An 18239-nucleotide genomic window follows, 5' to 3' on the forward strand; every position below is an offset into this window, starting at 1 on the left:
GGGTCATGTTGTTACACAACTAGAGATAGGGCTTGGTGCCCAAGGCAGACACTGCATAGGCTGTAACTAAAGGAAGCAGCCACAGCCCTGGTCTGTGGTCCCAGAGAATCTGTTCAAGAATAGAGAGGGTTAGATGGTTGTCAGCTGCACTCATTCAACTCACAATCTGCCACCTGTGCCCAACCCCCCCCCTTCATCCCTCCAGTTAACCAATTCAAAGCACTGCTACCTCTGTGCGTTTTTACAGGTTTATTACACATTGTGTAAACAGCTGAAAGATCAACACCTTGTTTGTCAGTAGAAACACATGGAATTTGGCAGAAACCCTGCTATCCAGTGGGACACAGATTAGCTGGAAGACAGATGCAACTTATTCATGGCTGCGTCAGCTTCAGGGACTGTGATTCATGTTGCACAATGAAGCAGCACTGCAGCGCTACAAAGAGCTGTGAAGTCGGCCTGTTGGAGAAAGCCTGCCTGCTCTGCAAATCTGTGTAGCAGGACTTGAGATTCCTGCCAGTTATAGTCCCGTACCTCATGCCTCAGCTTCCGAAAGAAAAAGGAGTCTAAAGGCAAGTAAAGCCACTTTCAAAGGGAAGGGTGAGCAAAATGGCTTTGAGCTGTCAGTAGGAGTGCATGCAAAATGTAGATGGAGAAAGCAGCCTGAGTTTTTACTTTGTAGCGTAGCTAGCACAGGTTTATGTGATTTTCTGTGTGTGCAGAAGTGCAGGCACTCATTGTCGTGACAGGGACTGGAATAGACACTGAACCGCATACAGCACACATGGGTACAATTATCATGTCTGGAACAGCAACAGCTCTAAGTGACATTTTGCTAGAGTGAGTGGCTAATCTAATCTCTTCTCCTGCAGTCTGAACACTGGAACTCATGGGAGAAGAACCCGCTGAACCAGTGAAACAGGATAGAGACGTAACAACGCCAGCAGTTGATGAACAGGAGACTTAAAACAAGTAATGTCCTGAAAAGTGAACATGAGCTGTATTTGTGCCAGTAATCCCTACTGGGAAAAAGCCAGGCGGGAAGTTGACAATTGCAAGATGCCAAGTAGAGAAAGGGAAAAAAAAACCACTAAATCACTTTTAAAGAGAAGTACAAAGTACTCCAAGGGTTCTTAAAAAAACCTGCATAAGCGCTGCAAGAAAAACGGCAAATGAAAAGAGACTTTGACAGGCAGGACACAGTTAACTGCAAGTGGCCTGAATACCATAGGTGTAAAAGTGACACTAAACAGGGTCATGGTGCACCTGGACTCCCAGCTGCGCTGCACCTTCTGTGGGCTGGGCTTCCCGCTGCAGCCTTACCTCATCTCCAAGGGGAAAACTGATTATTCCCCACCACACACACTGTCCCTCCCTGGTTGCTGCTTACTTTCTCCTGCTTCCCCTTTTCCAGTGAAGTTACTGCATGCCCCCGCTCTGCCTGGGCAGCAGGATCCCACGGTTAGCAGAACCAGCATCGCCCGGGAGGGTGCAGCCATGCAAGTTAGCCCAGCTTCCAGCTCTCCTTGCCCCATTCCCTCCCCCATAGCACGAGGCCAGCTGTTGCAGCTCCAACGGTTTTACAGCCATGCACGCTGACCTCATGGCACAGGCTGGGAGACATGTGGGTTACCACAAGCCCCCCTCCACAACAGGCAGCGAGACACCACCCCCTCCATGCACGCAGGCAGCGACGCCAGGCTCAAGATTCCCTCCCTATTGTAATTATTTTTGCTTGGCGCAGAGATTTATCACATGCAGCTGCCACAACTTGTTTACAAGACACAAAAGCCATGAAAACAAGGTTGACGAAGCCTGTGTGTGAGCTGTTTTCCCTGGCATGAATTTGTCATACCTCTTAGCTCGCTGACGCCCTGGCTGGCCACACGGTCTCCAATAACACATGGCAGTGCCTTCCCTTCAGCTTTGGAGTAGCCAAAGTAGTGTGTGTTTTCAGTCAGAGGTTGGCTTTTTACAAAACTGCTTCGCAATTAGGTTTATCACTGCTGCAAGAACAGCAAAACCACCCATGCTGTCTCATTGTTTCTTTTTTTTTCATGGCAAAACAAGTTTCACAAACAAAATTTTTTGTTTACTTCACCAGGGATGTGGGACCAGCACGTGAAGGCTTTGGTTTGTTACTAGGACTCCTACTCAGTTCTGGATCCTAGCTCCACCCACTGCCCTACATCTACCTACCTTTGATAACTTTATCTAAAATTACTTCAGGTTTATGCTCAGAATAGATTTAGGTAAACTTCAGTAGCCTGCACCAAAACTATCAGTGCTAAATTAGAGGAAAGCAGAAACTCCCTTTTGAGACATTTTAGTGGGTACGAAATATGAGTCATTTTCTTCCTCTAAGTTAAACACCTCAGGGTAGGGAAAAGCTTTTACATGGTGTGGTGTCAGGTGCTACTCAGCCACAGGCGTTTGACTTACGACTACAGCCGAACTTCTAGTGTAACCTTAGCACAAGTAATAATTTAAGAAGTATATAATTGGCTTCAAGCAAAAGTGGTCACCAGTGAAGCTCCTGGGGTAAGTCAGTCAGCAAAATGGAAATGCAGTGCTCATCACACAGGCAGGACTTTGGTGGTCATTTACACTAATGCCACTTTGTGTGGCATAATGGTAAATGAAAACAGCAGAAAGACCACAGGCTTTTACTTTCAATGAAAACTGTTAATCTGAATAGCAACAGCTTTCTTCTGCATTCTATTTTCATTTTCAGTACTGCAGCTGCTATAGTGAAATTACAGAACTGGTCAGCTCAACCAGCAAAGTTTTTTCTTTCTAAACTTGCTGACATTTTTTATTTTAAAGAGCAAAGTAATGAAGAGTAAAGATCTCTGAAAATGCCCTTTAATGATCTGAGTGCCCTACTTTTTCTTTACCCCACAGAACACCAACAAACTACTTAGAAAAAAGGAAACAAAAGAGGAAAGTGTCGAGCAATTCAAATCAAACAATGTAAACATATTTGTGAGGCTGTTTTTCTTTCATCAGTGCTTGAAGCATGGGGGTAAGGAGTGTTGCAAGAACATTCCTTCCTGCAAGAACAGGAAAGGACAAGGCATCTTCCAAAGCTTTATCAAAGATGACACTCCACTTTGGGTGTGTAGCACCCCTTAAGATAAATCACCTACTCCACAAAACCATATCTATTAACCAACTTTTCCCTCAACATGAACCTCACAGTTACAAAAAAGTACACTTCTGTTTTACAATTAGTCATTAAAAAAGCCTAACCAAATAATACATACACAGGTGTCCCAGGAAAAATAGCTCAGAAGTATCAAGTACAGTGTGTCCAGAGAGACACTACACAAAGCTCTTCTGTACTCACCTGCAATTCCTTAAAGACAGAGTATACAGCCATCTCTATGTTCAAAATTATTTTCCAGCTTTATTTTCAAAGTATTTTAAAAAATAATTCAATATTCATACAGTATATTAGGATAACTGTGTTAACAAAGCTGATCCAGTCATAACTAAGCCAGTGTTTACTGTTTGCCATTTTGATTTTAAACATGAATATTCAAGAAAGGCAGAAGTTCAAAATAATTCAAAAGAGTACTCCAGAGAACAAACAGAGTATTTCTGACACTAGAAAACAATAAAGGCCACAGAAAACAGAACGCATACACAGAGTGGTCGGAATATTGCAGTCTTCTTTCTACTCATAATGATATCCTTAAATTCACCAACTCTCCTGCTCTCAAAGCCCTCCCCCAACATCCCAAACAGACAACTGGTTTGTTTTTAAGGATTAGCCGGAACCAATTTTTTACCCTGGAGGTCTCTTATTTCACTGTTGTTGGAAGGATAAGGGTGGGCGACTGACATTCAAGTAAGTTGAAATGTGAGCTGCAAGTCTTCACATTTTTCAGTAATAAGTCATTTTGATAGCAAAGTCCTTTTCTGAAAGGTAACTTAGATTCTGCTGGCAAAAATACACCCCAATACAACAGGGATCTCTTCTAAATCTTAGCCAACCACCTGTTAAAGTATCTCACAAAGATCTGGCTCCCAGAACTCAGATTTCAATGCAATACAGCCTACTTTATTTCAGTCTACTAGAATTACTGAGGAAAAACCTTGTCACTGCTAGTCCAAGTAAGGGTAGAAGCCCCTGCCCTCCCCCATCAAAATTTGTCACCAGTCATGTCTAGGAGCTGCATCACAGAGATCTGCAAAGAACACTTGTCCCAGCCCCTCTTGTGGCCTCTTCCTTTTATCTTCAGATCTTCCCCATGGGCCATCACATTTCCCAGCCCTAAAATATTGCAAGGAGCCAAAAGCTGGAACTCTTAGAGGGGCCCAAGGTTTTTCTCTGAAATTTAGTCAGAGTTGCCTACATAGCTCCTCTTGGCCACTCAAAAAAATTTCACCATAGCAGAACACAATCAGGTAACTTCTGGCCCACTTTTCAGCATTCTTTTAAACATCTGGTTAACAACAACTGCTAGCATAGCTCTCTAAACCAACCAAAGTCAGTATGAGCTCAAAAATATTTCTCACTTCGATTTATTTCAAGGGTAATTGGTGTTCTTTGCAAAGCTTGCATTCAACAAAATACTCTGTATGCATCGCTTTTAAAGAAAATATTTTATTATATTATGGGAAAAAAGCATAATCATCCAAAGTTTGTATTGTTAAAAAAATTGAAAATTTAGACAGCGTGTTGGTATATTCCGTTCCACATAGGAATGATAAGAAGACTCTATATCATTACTAGATATTGCACAGTCTGAAAGAAACAAAACAAATCACATGATCTTGGGAAACATCTCACATTATGAAAAATCTACAAAGAAAACATTAAAAAAAACCCCAACAAAACACACAATCCTTTCTTTCTACAGTAGCTTTAAGTTTATAATTCTTGGAATGACCGTATTCCACTGAAGACCATCTCAGTGACAGGAAGCTTCATTTCAGCAATCCCCTTGTGCAAATAAGATTAATAAAAAAAAAAAATAATAATAATGCAGTGAAGTCTTTTGATATCGTGTGGGTGACAATAACCACACAGCTGTTAGATCCCTGCCTGGTAAAACAAAACGGGGAAGGAGAAGGAAGGGGATTTAGGCCATAAGTTTCGCCTGCAACTCCATCTCTGCCGCCCTTTTGAGTGCAACATCCACCAGTAGCTGAAATCCACTAAAATCCTGGTTAAGGTCTGGTGGTGTTGGAGGAGGAGTGTTAAAGAGCCCACTTTGTGTGTTTGCACCAGGTCCCAGTTTAGATGCGTCCTCATGGCAGGAGAGGGCGTTATCTGTGAAGCCACCGGCCGGGGGCTGCTGCAGGTCCGTGGTCTGGCCTACATCAGCTGGCTGGCAAAAGTGGAAAGGGGCGTCTTTCAACGCAGTCACAGTCGTGTGGCAAATCACCGATGGCCGAGCCAGGACTGATCCCGGGGAAGCCGGCTTGGAAGAGGACACAGTCTTGCCAAGCGGTGCGGCAGCGGGAAGGAAGGCAGTCTCCTCCAGCAAGGGAATGTAGTTCTTTGTGCTGATGGCAGACTCCACCAGGCCGCCCTCGGGAAGCTTGGTCCCTCGCCGCGAGATAGTGAACTGATTTGGGTCTTTGCCATCCTTCCTCAGCATGTCAGGTAACAGCCTGCGGCGTGCATTGATAAACCAGTTGCAGACCTGGGAACACAATGACATCTTAATTTATACCTTCATTCATTCCCAACTATGTGTCACTAGAGCGGATGGCTAGATTAATGAATCCCTCCAAGCAGTTTCCTTCACTGCACAACAAAATAGAGACCTACTGACAAGTTCTGACACGCCTGGCAAAGGCCCTTCCCTTGTCCCGGTGCTCTAGCACCAACTCCCTGCTCCTGTTACAGAAAGCCCCGGGACATCTGAAGTCCAAACTAGGGGTTTAGCTTTTAACTCTGTGCACACACATTAACCTATTGGCTATTGTTCCCTAGCTTAGGTTAATTAACAACAGGAAAACCTTTTCTCTCTGAAGAGAGCCACTCCTCCCACAAATAGTTACTGATTTTCCTTGTTCAACTGACTGTGTCGACAGACATAACATGAATTACCTCATTTAAGTTTGTCCTTGTTTAAATATCAACCAGTTTCCTGGGTGATACAAGATAGTTTATAGTTTAACGTCTTTTTTCTTTTTACTACCTAAAGGAAGTTTTCTTGATGAAATTGCATTAAGAAAATTTTACTTTATAGCCAATTATGAAATTTGCAGTAATGAATTAATATGGAAAAATAAAGCCCAGGAGTCAACAGGAGCGCTCTCTATTTAGCAGCTCCCAAAACCAAACCCTGGTTTACCCAAATTCTCATGCAGCCACCTTCCAACAACACGGGAAGCAGCAACGGTCAAAAGCTATTACACCAAAGATGATCACAGAAGATGAGAATGATGCATCCAAGAGACCTCACAGATGCCAGTGGTATCCCAGGATGAGAATCCAAACTAATCACACAAAAGCTTCACCATACCTGTACTAACACCCTTGAGTAGCTCTATCCCATATAGGTTGTTCCACTGATCTTAATGGCAGTGATCATACATATAATTATATATGTGCATGTTCTACTGGAATGAGCCTCAAGCTGCTGATTTTAGAAGTGAAGAATTACATGTTAAGTTGTGCATCTATCACCATAAAATCTCTGTTGAAAAAGAAATACATTCTTCTCACAATAAATTACCTTGTACAGACACTTTATGTCTTTTGGGGCACGATTCTGCAAAAAATTAGCATGCATACTCCGATTTGTGCCTGTCCGTTCTCCCAGAAAAATAGTGTTATTCCCAATAAACAAAGATCATTGTAACACATCATCAATCTCTATCTCTCCTTACAAGTGCCATCACCAAGAGAGGAGCAATAAAAAAGGAAATCTCACATGCAGTGTAAACATTTGTATCCATGACTAGACCACAGGTGAATCAAAACAGAGAACGGCTCCTTTAGAAGGGAGAACGACTTTTTAAAATACCTGTAGTGTGGAAAGGTGTGTTTGTCGGGATAACAGCGCTTTTTCTTGCTCTGAAGGATAAGCATTGTATCGGTGCTCGTAAAGCCAGTCCCGAAGAATCTGCACAGATTCCTTGGGCAGGTTGCCACGTCTCCGCCGTTTGCCTGAGCCAGCAGATGAGGAAAGATCCAGTGGAACATCCATAGTGTCATCATCCTCCGTTTCACTGCCTGATATTGCAACTACACCTACAATTGTAAGACAAGAACAATCAGCCTCCTAAATCCATAAACTACTCGGCTCCAGCACTGTACGGCACAGACATTTTATATCACATTAACTGTCTTTACTGTTACAGCCTCTTGAACAGGAGGTTTGTCCTGCAGCGTTAACTTGTCATGCTGCAGCTTTTCTGTCAGCTGAACAAAAAGTAGCACCAATGATCCGTTCCTAAAAGAATTCTTCTCTGCAAACCTTCGTTTTCTTGTTCCCCTGGCAACCTTTTATCTGCTGCACGTTATCAGATAGCTTCTATCTAATGAGAATATTGTCCAAGTTTGCTTGCTATGGTATGCATCCAGCGCTTTTTTTCAAGGGTAACTATCCAGTGGCTGGGCAAAAAGGTCAATAAGCAAGAACTTAAAACACCTAACGCAAGCAGTAAGTTATTTAATTACTTCTTAACATGCTGAATTCTTTCCTACTGGGAGGGACAGGTTGTAGATTTTGAAATGAATAATTATATCTATTAAGAAAAATGAATGGAAGAAGGAAAGAAGAAAGGGAAAAACTGTTTGTCCCCACCCCTAAGGAGATCTTCACTTACGAAGGAAAAGAAAGTGCAGAAAGAGGGAAGAACCAGGTGCCTAAGAGTCCACCGGTTTATCAGGAAATGGACTCTCATTTAATTGCATTGTGTATCAAAGAACTGTGATCATTTAAATGTTCCAGTTTTTATCCTATTTTTTCAACTTCATGGTTTTCATCTCATATTTTTATCCATGGAAACGTGTTCTGTGCTATGCTTATTATAAGGGCTCCAAATGTACAAGTTAACTGCATACCTTTTCCCTCCAACACAAAGGAAGGAACAGATTTCAAAATCTGACTATCCCTTTATATATCTATACCACACTACTAGTAACATGAAGCTATGTAGGTAGGTAAATCAAACAAACGAGCAAGTACTCAATAGTTAGGAAGACTACAATTCTACTCCTCTGGTAGGATACACAAGTCACTAGTTCTGTAAAACACAAAGAAAACGATGCTTTAAGTACTCACCAGGTTAAACTCACCAGGAATTTTAGGAATCTTACAAGCTGTATACAAGTCCAAATAAGATACTACCCATGTTCAGCTTGTACAAATTAATAGTCATTTCAAGTGCGCTCACACTGGCTTTCAGAAGCAGTTTATAAACTATACTAGAAGGAAAACAAGCCCCTAATCTTTTTGTCTTTTGAACTTAGATCAGGTGGGTGAGGGAGTGGAAAGGAAGAAACTTTCTCATTCTTAACATCAAAACTAAAAACCTTGATAGTAAAAGCCAACTCAATGTCAAAAGTAAAATTTTATGTGGGCAACCACCCATAATTTAAAAATTCTATTTAAGGAAACAAAGTAAGCCCTAAATGACAAGAAGTGTACCTGTGAAAATACTAAACTATATAAAACTATGTTATATCCATAAGTAAAGGCACAGAAGGAAGTAAAGCCCTTTAAAATAACCAACTAACCACCAAAGCCTCCACCACCACACAAAGAAAGATAGAAGGTATGTCTGTGGAAGTTTTCCTTAATACTTGGCAGGAGGGTAGGGAGAGAAACAGAGAAGGACCTTTCCTCACACTTCCAAACTTCAGCCAAAGCTGACATGGTAAATTATTCTTTCCTTCCCCTGTTTATGAATAGCTCGAACATCCTTAGTTTAAGTTATCCAATTTGAAATGCAGTTTTGATACACAAGCATTCCCAACAGCATGATCAATCTGCAATCTGTCTGGCATAGTTACTTCAATAACTTACTTGGTATTGTTTTCATTCTCCCAATTGCTGATTTATGTAACTGACAAACACCAAACTAACACACCAAATTTTTCATCTGATGATTAGCTACATAAATTATCCAGTCATGGAACAGGAACAATAGGACAATATTTAAATAACCAACACAAGATAAACTCCAAATGATTTAAACAGTTTCTTAATTCATGTAGAAAGTATGTCAAAAGTTTGCTTTAAAATTATTCCAAGGAAACCACTTTGTCATAGCTTCATGGAAAGTGCTGTCATGCTTGCAACCTGGCCTGAGAACATGCCTTGCACCATGGGCTCCTGGAGCCATGAGGAGCACTTCTGAAAACAAAGATCCTGCACAGACAACAGGACAGCTCTGCAAAGAAGCTCAGCCCTTTTAAATTGAATTTAAAAACTAGCTAAAACTAGCCCATGCTATTCAGACAATGTTTTGAAGTGCGCTGTTCTCGTTTGTCAGAAACCAGAACTGTTGCAGCACTTCACTGGGTTGGGTTTTTTGTTTGTTTTTAAATATAATGGGCAGTAAGGCAAGACCTTGGAAAAGAGTGAGAGGCAAACAGCAAGGGCTGGAAACAAGAGGGAAGGAGAAACTACTCCTATGAAAAAGTTAGATGTCTAATGCTTTGCAAGCAGTATTTACATGGCATAACAAAAACGACTCCAGATACGCACCACCCAATCGGAGGTAACCTTTCCAGGATCTACCACACAACTATAAAAGACGCCATGGACACCTCTCTGCATTTCAGAAAACTGACTTGACAGCAAAACCTCTCCTAGAACTGCTGCTTTTTTTTTCACCTGAAGAAAAAAGAAAAGTTACAAGATACTGTCTGCAAGCCGGCAGTACAAAAACATTTCTCCCTTTTCAAGCAAGATCTTTTGCTAAAGTAAAAGTTGCCATCTGACTAACCGTAACCTACCTAGCAAGAAATGAGTCACCAGCAGAGCCAGCCCTTTGACCCACTGGCTTAGTGTGTCATATTAATTGACACAGTAAGTTAGTGACACAAAGCAGGTTTTGGTTAAGCAGGAAACCCAGTATAGTACGACTTGTGCTCATTTAAATGAGCTCATTTAAATAGCTGATCAGCCCTCTGAACTCGTGGCAGATCTCTCCAGCGCAGCACAGAGCTAGCAGCAACAGGAAGTCATGGCTAGAAATCTCGCACTACCCCAGCTGATATTTTTTACTAGAGCAGGAGCCACACTGTTGCTGTCAAGGCTCTGTTTTCATTAAAGCATTCCTGCTGATTACAACCCAGCTTTGTTTTTCCGTCTTGTTAGTAATCAGCCTATTCGCTGCTGGTTTCCTGTTTTAACAGGGCCCAACTGAAAAGGCTCCTGGCCACGCTCCACGACTGGACCATTGGCTTACTGTTATTTACACCCAGAATAAAGGCCTGTGGACACGATGAGTAGCCCCAGCTGACCTACTAATTTATTTTGTATTAAAAGAAGGCTAGGGCCAGGCTATTTTATGTCTCCTTCTAAATACATTTAATCCAAACAAAAAAATCCTGCTTTTATAGAACTAAAATTAAAGCAGCACAAGTTCATTTGCAGAGAGGTCTGAGAAACAACAAAAAATCCCAATCCTTCACTTCCACATTGCCACTTAAAAGAGTGGTCCACGCTATTAATGATCTAAGGACTACATGATCAGCATCCCTTCTTTATAAATTACTTTATCCTCCTGGCTTCCCAGCTGAAGTCATATACATGATTGATTGCACTGTTGCATTATATCACAGCCCAAAGACTTTACACGTCCTCCCATAATCAGCTCAGGGAAGATTACACCTAGGATGTGGAGTCTAGGCTCAACACCCAACCTTTAGTTGACAGCTTGAAACAATGTGAGTAAAAGTACAATGATGACTAAAGCTGATTTCAAAACAAACTACTGCCGCTTAAAAAGGCGTGCTAAAATACTTTGAAGGGGAGACAAATACTTGGAGAGGCTGAGACAAATAGTTAAGCAAATGAAAAATTTAGGCTATGAGGGGGGAAAAAGGCACAAAAAAAAAAAAAACAACTATCCCACTGTGTCGAGGAAGAGCTTCACAGAGGAAGTGGCAGAAGCCAATTGTTATTCAAAAGAGGACAAAGTATACCACAAGGAACAATCTCTGCCCTCCACAGAGGGGATGGACAAAAATCACCTTAAAGAAAACATCCCACCTCTTAGGGTTCTCTGAATTTCTTAAGTGAGATTTTTTTTTTTATGAGCACTGATAAACACAACCAGTTCCTATTTAAGGCCCCGATCCTGTTGTAACCAAGTTCAGTAAGATTCTTCACATGTATAAACTTGAGCACATGCCTGTGCCTTTGCGAGACTGTGTTCTAAATCAGCTCATTAACAAGCCAAATAGGTTCCATGTGATTGCTATCACGTTATTATTTGTAAATGAAACTATCTATAGAAGAGTCTTGAGGTTTAAATCCACAGTCTGCTAGCTTAAAAAAAAAGCATAAAAAAAACCAAACAAAAAAAACCCTCAACAAAACTAACCAACAACAAAAACACAGCATCACACACAAAAAATTTAAAACTCGAGACACATACAAAAATAACCTAAAATATAATGCAAATTTTAAAAACAACAACGACAAAAAATAAATTAGTTTAAACTTATTCATAAGTGGCAAAGAACTACAAGGATACAGAAGGGAATTTCCACAGTAAAAAAAACACCTCTTTCCTCTGAATGAGTTTCATAATTGAGGAACCAGCCTATTTGTTTTCCTCTGTACTTTACAGCTTGCACTCTATTACTTCTAAAGCAACTCGACTTGGCTGTACTATACTTTTTTTCGTCTAAACGCGATTTTTCTAGGAGTGCAAGCAAGAAATCTGTAACAAAGTCACTCTTTGAAACTTCTTGAAAGAGCTTCAAATGCCAGGAGGTCACAAATAAGTACAAGCCCAACCTTTACTAAAACAAAGGCACCCTAGCCCTAACATCTTTTTAAAAGTTTCCGCCTTTGTCTCCTCACCTTTTAATTTGTGCCACGCAAACCCCAGGCCCATGGCCCCTCTCAAAAGTTCTCCCTCCCGCCTGTCACCTTTCATTGTTTCCATTGTTTCAGCCCAGGATTTGCAATCCTCAAAGCAGAGCTTACACACACACTCTCACACACAAAGCCCTACACATGCATACCTAGAAACTACGTCAGCGTTTTCCACACGCATTTATTTCGGGGGTGGCAAGAACAACAGTTGAAAGTGCAGGGAGCTTGGTATTTCACCAACCAGCCGCTGCCCTCGGGGAGAGAAGTCTGAACAATGGAAGCAACAGCAGACAGGAAACCAGCTCACCACTGCTGAGCAAATAGGCAGCATAGGAATGTCCTAAAAATAACTGGGCTAAATTAATTCAGCGAAACTATATTAAAAAAAAAAAAAAAAAGGCGGGGGGGGGGGGGAAAACAAACCACAAACTGCTCCCAATAGGGTGAAGACTCTCGACCTACCTAAGACGGCTGAAACATTTAAAAGCTAGCGCTGCTGCTGTCTCTGGGCACAGGGGCTGAGCTCGGCGCGCAGCTCCGGCTGTGACTGGGATCAAGCCCCACTCCGCTCCCGCAGGACGCTGCGCTCCTCAACACCACCCTGCCTGCTCTTTAAACTTCGCCTTTGTAGCTCAGTTCCCTTTGTGTGCGCTCCTCTTAGCCGAGTGGCATGTCCAAAAAAAACTTCTGACGAGGGCTACAAACCATATTAGCACACACCATGTCTGCAACAGCCCAATGATTTCACGAACTACATATGCATTAATTGCTCCAAGGATATTAACAATGAGAGAGGCTGCTTTACTACAGAGCCGCAGGAATGCATAATAGGGGGAAAACAGCACAACTCTGGAGTACTGAACATGCGCACTGCTCCCCTCTAACCCTCCACTTCGGAGCATTTAATGGTCTTTGAATGCAAAACACCCTTCAGCCACACCGCCGACTGGCAAATCGCAACTGAACAGACACTGCTTTGCTATGAACTTCTTCCCAGCCAGCGCAGGAGCGTTAGATCCGAAAGCACGCTCCGCGTCTTTGTGGCCAAGCACTAATTTAAAGGCACTTAAAGCACCACGAGCGCGATGAGTAACGCTCCTCTAACCGTAAAGTTTGGCTGTTTGGAAGTGAACACAAAGAAAACTTCAACCGCCTTATGGTTACGGGGGGGGGGGGGGGGAAGTCTCCCTCCCTTTAACCCTGAGTCAAAACTTTTGTACTTCTTGTTTCGTTCCCCTGTTTTAAGGGATAAAAGGAAGAAAAGGCTTCAACTTTCAGCAAAACAAGGCGGTCGAGGGCGTGGAAGGCGTTTGAAGCCCTCCCGCCGATGCCCCCCCACGCCTTAGCCCCACGCTGCCGTCCCCGCGAACAAAGAGTTGCCGGACGGCCCCGCTTTCCTCGCCCCAAGTTGGGAAAACCACCCGCACCCTCGTTCCCCTCGCGGGAACGGTGGGGTTCGGTGTGGAAAAGAGTTGAAAAGTGTTTTACGGGAGGGCAGGGGGAAGAGGCTCGACAGAGGGGGCGCGAACAAAAGTTGGCGGAGGACACGAGGCGAACGGCTGGACATGTTTTTGACAGGGAGCCAGCGGCGCAGAGAGACGGCCGCCTCCAAACAACAGCCCCGCATGTTTTGTCTGGGAGCAGAGCATCCACTGCAATCTTCCACGGGATACAGGCCAGGGGGTGTGGGGGGGGGAGGGGGGACACACAGGGGACAAAACGGCCGAGAAGGCAAAGGGACTCCGGCTGGCTTAGCGACAGCCCCCCCTTCCCCCTTCCACCCCGGGTAGGGGCGCGGGGCACCCCGCTTTGTCCCGGCACCCCATCACAACTACCTTTTTTACTTTTCATCTTGATCGCGAGGACCGAGCCGATCGCCGGACACCCCACGCACCGACCCAAGTTTTTCTCCCTTCGCCGGACGCTGCTTTCCCCCTTTAAGCTCGGCGAGGAGGAGGAGGTCGATGAAGAAAGAAGAAACACCGCCGCGGAGCCAGGCGCCCGGTCCGCGGCCGCGCTGCTGTCAGCGGGAGCCGCAGGGCTCTGCCTCCCCAGGGGCTTTCTGGTGCGGCCGGGGTGGGCTTCCCTCCCCCCTTCCCTTTGTTCCCTTCTGCTGGCGATTGGCCCCGGCCTGTTAAAGTGAGGAAATGCACGGGAGAGAAAGGTACACAGCGCCCGCCCTCCCCCACCTCCCCGCAGTGAGTACGGGAGAGTAACCGTGCGCTGCACTGGCACTCGCGGCGGCGGCTGCCTCCTCCTCCTCTCTCCTCCCTCCCCTCCCGGGTGTTGAGGCTCTGTCAGACGGGAGGGGAGGGACCGGCCGGAACGGGGGGGTGTCCGCCCGTACCCGCTCGCTCATGCACACACAACAGCAGCGGCGGGGGGAGCTCTCCGTGCCTCCCGCTCCCTCGCCTTTCTTCCAGGCAGACGTTTGATCATTAAACTGGAAGGAGGAGAAGGAAGAGGCGGGGGTGGGGGGGAGATTTTGACAGCTGCCCTTGACTAGCCTCCTCCTGTTGCTGCCGGACGAACCACCCACTCCTTCGCGTGAATAGAGGAGAAGAAAGGAGAGTACGTACGGCAGGGGAAGGAAAGGAGCCTTCCAAAGACCGGCGCCCCCCTCCCGACAGCCGAGCGACCCGGTCGGCGGGGGCTGTTCCCCCCCATCCCCTGTCGTGCTGAAGGAGCCCCGCCTGGCCAATGCTGGCCACGCACACCCCCCACCCACCCCCGCGGGGAAGGCGAGCCCCGTTTCTGCGGTTATTTTTACATCAGTTCGTAAAAGGTTGTTTTTCTCCCCTTCGGTTCCCCCCCTCCCCAGCCCGGTAGATTTTGCTGCGGCACATGATCGCAGCTGTAAAAGAGAGAAGTCTCACAGTTTGACTCATCCCTCTCGGGCGAGCACGCTCTGCAGCAGCAAGTTTCTTTTCCTCTGGGATGGGAAACGCGGGACCCACCAGCAGCTCGCTCCAGCTTCCCTGCGAGCGTGACGGGGTGGAGAGGTCTCCCCCGGCACAGGCGGCCTTAGCGGCGGGTCCCGGCACTCCGCCCCCCCCCCCCCCCCCCCCGCCTCCCTGACAAAACCAGGTTAAAAAAAAAAAAAATCAAAAGTGCAGAACACCCAACCGCGGTCTCAAGTGTCACGGGCAAAGGTTTCGGCGTGGAAAGTAAAAGAAGCTGCCTGGCCGCAGAGCAGGCGTGCGGGTGCGGCGTGCATTTATTCCACGGGAGCGTGTTTGTGTCACTCCCGCACCGGCACGTGCGGGGCTGTTCCCGGCCGGGCAGACGCGGGGGTGAGCAGCAGGCGCCTTAAACGTCTGATGAAATAATGGATTCCTACGGCAGAGCAGGGATCATTCCCTCCCCACCACCCTACACCCCCCCGGCGGCGCAGGCATCCGCACAAATCCGCATTTACTGCACAAGAGAAGCAACAGCGTTTTAACAGAAAGCCCTCCCCGAGTACCTTGTAACTATTTTTATGTGGCGTAATTACAGCGGGAGATAAAACAGCTGTTACATCGCGAACGGGGGATGTGTGATGGGGGAGGGCAGCTGGTGAGTCACGCCACTTAACAAGGACGCAGTGTCGGCTGCTCTGCGGGGCCGGAGGTTCGCTCCAGGATGGGTGACCCTTGAGCGGCTGCTGGGCGGCGTGTCCGGCTGTCGGTCAGCGAGGCGGGCCGGGCGCGGCACACTGACTGACTGACTGACTGACTGACTGACGGGCGGACGGCGCCGCGGGCCAGCGCCGCGCCAGGCGGGAGCTTGTGCGGTCCGGGGTCCCGCCGGCGGCGGCGCAATCCGGGCCATTGCCCGCCGGCCGCGTGCCCTCCGCCCGCCCTTCCCGCCGCCCTTCCCCTCCTTCCCGCCGCCCTTCCCCTCCTTCCCGCCGTGTCACCGCCGGCTGAGTCCAGGGGGTGCGAGAACTCGGTGCTGCTGCCCCGCGTGGTGTCAGCCCGGGAGGACGAGGCTCGCTCGGGACCGGTGTTTTCACCCGAGCCGTGCCCCCGAGGGACTGGTGGCTCAGGGGCGGGGGTTGTGCGCGCACGCCGCCGTATGGCTTTATTTTGGCTTTTACTGTTTTGTTTTTGTTGTGGAAAAGCTCTGCTTCCCAGCTGTGAGGGCTGGCTCTTCGAACTGCTTGTTCCGAGCGTCCGGGCAATGGTCATGCCAAGAAAGCAATTATGGGAAGTGAACAAAAGACACGTCAAGGATTCGAAGAGATTTCCCTCTCTCCGTGCCGCCAGAGCCGCCTCACGCCTGCTCATTGTCCTTGGGACCGCCGGCAAATCTGTGAAACTAGCTCTTCCCTCTCCTTATTTTTCTCCTTTCTTTTTTTTTTTTTTTTCTTAGAGGTTTGTTTGAGTTGTTTGGGTTTTTTTCTTCTTCTTTGGCAAGGTCATTTTTATAAGGAGAAAAATAATAAAGATTTATTTTCACACTGAGCTCAAGTTACCTTTTTTTTTTTTCTTCTTTTTAAGAGCTTTAGATACAGCCTTTCTAGGAAAAGATCAATTTCGACTTTGCGTGGCAGCTTTTTAGCTAGTAGGAGTAGGCACTGGACCAGTGGGTGTTCTTTCCTAGCTCCCGTGGTAGAAAATGTGTGGAGAGGCATTGTTTTGAAACAAGTTACTCCATGGATGCGATATGGAGGGGTATACCCATAGTTGGGACCGATGGGAAAGACTGAAAGTGGGTTAGTGCAGTTCACGTTGAGGTTGTTGCCTGGGGCAATATCTCAGGTTTGTCCACAAATTTTGGCTGCCTTTACCACCTGAAAATTCTTGATACGTGTTCCAGGTGGTAGTGGGTTAAAGTTTGCAAGAAAGTGGTGCAGTGCAAGAAAACCCCCACAACTTTCTCTGCCTGTAAAGCTTCAACACACCTGAAACAAGGCTGTACCTAAAAGGAGGGCAGGTGATTTGCCTCAGCTCAAATCTAATGGATAGATCAATTTGATTTTATAACAAATGACGTGGTGGCCTGTAAGATGATCATGTGTCTAAGTACTGGCTGCTGCTTGCAAGCAGAAGTAGAAAGTATGGAAGACAGTATGTAACTTTCTGCAGTTTTTATTTTCCCTTCGTGTGTTCGTCAGGCTGTGTTTTTAGAGTTACTTAATGTGCTGGAGCTGCATCAGCACTGTTAATTGTATCTCACAAGCAGTTCAAACTGCTTCACACTGAGCAACTTTGGCATCTGTGCAGCTCCTTGGGTAGGTAGTGGTGTACATGTGCATCAAGATATGTCTGTGCCAACAGGTTGGAACAGCTTGGTTTAGTTGGAGCAAGTTCAGCTCTGTCTGGACCCATCTGCACAGACATGCTGTAAGTGTTTGTAAAACTGGATTCCAAAAGGGAGAGAAATTAAACTGGAGGGGCTAGATTTTTAATTACTCTGTGATTGTCCAATGCCATAGGTTTATCAGTTTTCAGTGGTGGTGTGCACATGTTTCTGTCCTGTCACACTGCCACGTGTGATACCTTGCACAACTCGTTGTATGTTTCTTACTTTGCCAGTGCTTTGCTTTGAGGTGCTGGGACTATGTTTGCCTAACTGCTGAAGTCTCCAAGGCAATGCTTTGAACTTAGAAACTATTAAAGGAAGTACTCTGTGAAACCAGGACCTAGGCAAATCAGGCTTGTGGACGTTTGTTATCTTGGTCTTTTTATTCCAGTTTCCCATTTATAAACTAGATAACATTTTACACACACACACACACCCCCCCCGCTCCCGAAGTTGTTATGAAAATAAATCCATTGACACTCAGATGTCATCTAAATGTTTGTGATAACATTTATTAAATTGTAGTCAGAACAGAATTAAGTAGCACAGAGTTAAGCGTGTCATGCCTATGACAGTAAGAATAAAGCAATGCAACAGGTGAATAAATCTGTGCATGGAAAACCAGGAATCACTGCTGTAGGTCACAGCTATTCTTCACCATTTCTAATCCATGATGTTGACTAGTTTCAATGTATCAGAGGAAAAGGAGAGGCTACAGAAGAGAGATGTGAGGTAATGTTTTCCAAAAAATGTCCCATCCAAGTTTTTAATAGTTCCATACAAGCACTGGAGGAACAGTTTAATAGAACTTCAGATTTTATTACTGACCTAGCCATATAGTCTTTATACTGGTATAAAAGTTTAATATCTTCATAGAATTAAAACTTTGTAATGGCATTTGGTGGCAGAGTAGCACGCTGAGTT

The 18239-nt window shown here is 45.5% G+C and overlaps 1 protein-coding gene across 5 annotated transcripts; it reads right to left on the reverse strand.

Moving 5' to 3' along the window:
• Positions 1-3385: 3385 nt before the first annotated feature.
• Positions 3386-15716, reverse strand: TGIF1 (TGFB induced factor homeobox 1). 5 transcript variants are annotated; one of them, XM_039549537.1, is made up of 3 exons: positions 15493-15716; positions 6990-7216; positions 3386-5657 (listed from the first exon to the last, which is right to left on the reverse strand). In XM_039549537.1, exons 2-3 carry the CDS (start codon positions 7170-7172, stop codon positions 5091-5093), a joined length of 750 nt encoding a protein of 249 aa, XP_039405471.1. In that variant the 5' UTR covers positions 7173-7216; positions 15493-15716; the 3' UTR covers positions 3386-5090. The 5 variants fall into 5 exon arrangements, with proteins under 5 accessions (XP_039405471.1, XP_039405470.1, XP_039405473.1 ...); XM_039549536.1 differs by lacking the exon at positions 15493-15716 and adding an exon at positions 14903-15037; XM_039549539.1 differs by lacking the exon at positions 15493-15716 and adding an exon at positions 13862-14353.
• Between the last annotated feature and the right edge of the window lie 2523 nt (positions 15717-18239).

This window comes from Corvus cornix, chromosome 2, assembly GCF_000738735.6.
Source record: "Corvus cornix cornix isolate S_Up_H32 chromosome 2, ASM73873v5, whole genome shotgun sequence".
NCBI lineage: Eukaryota > Metazoa > Chordata > Aves > Passeriformes > Corvidae > Corvus > Corvus cornix.

What these genes read in the sequence shown, in the direction of transcription:
- TGIF1 (XM_039549535.1), bottom strand. Translation starts at nt 12,096, where the DNA reads ATGGAAACAATGAAAGGTGACAGGCGGGAGGGAGAACTTTTGAGAGGG. An exon ending in TGCGTGGCACAAATTAAAAG is followed by an intron (nt 7,217 to 12,011) that starts GTGAGGAGACAA and finishes TTACAATTGTAG; the next exon opens with GTGTAGTTGCAATATCAGGC. An exon ending in CACACCTTTCCACACTACAG is followed by an intron (nt 5,658 to 6,989) that starts GTATTTTAAAAA and finishes TTGTGTTCCCAG; the next exon opens with GTCTGCAACTGGTTTATCAA.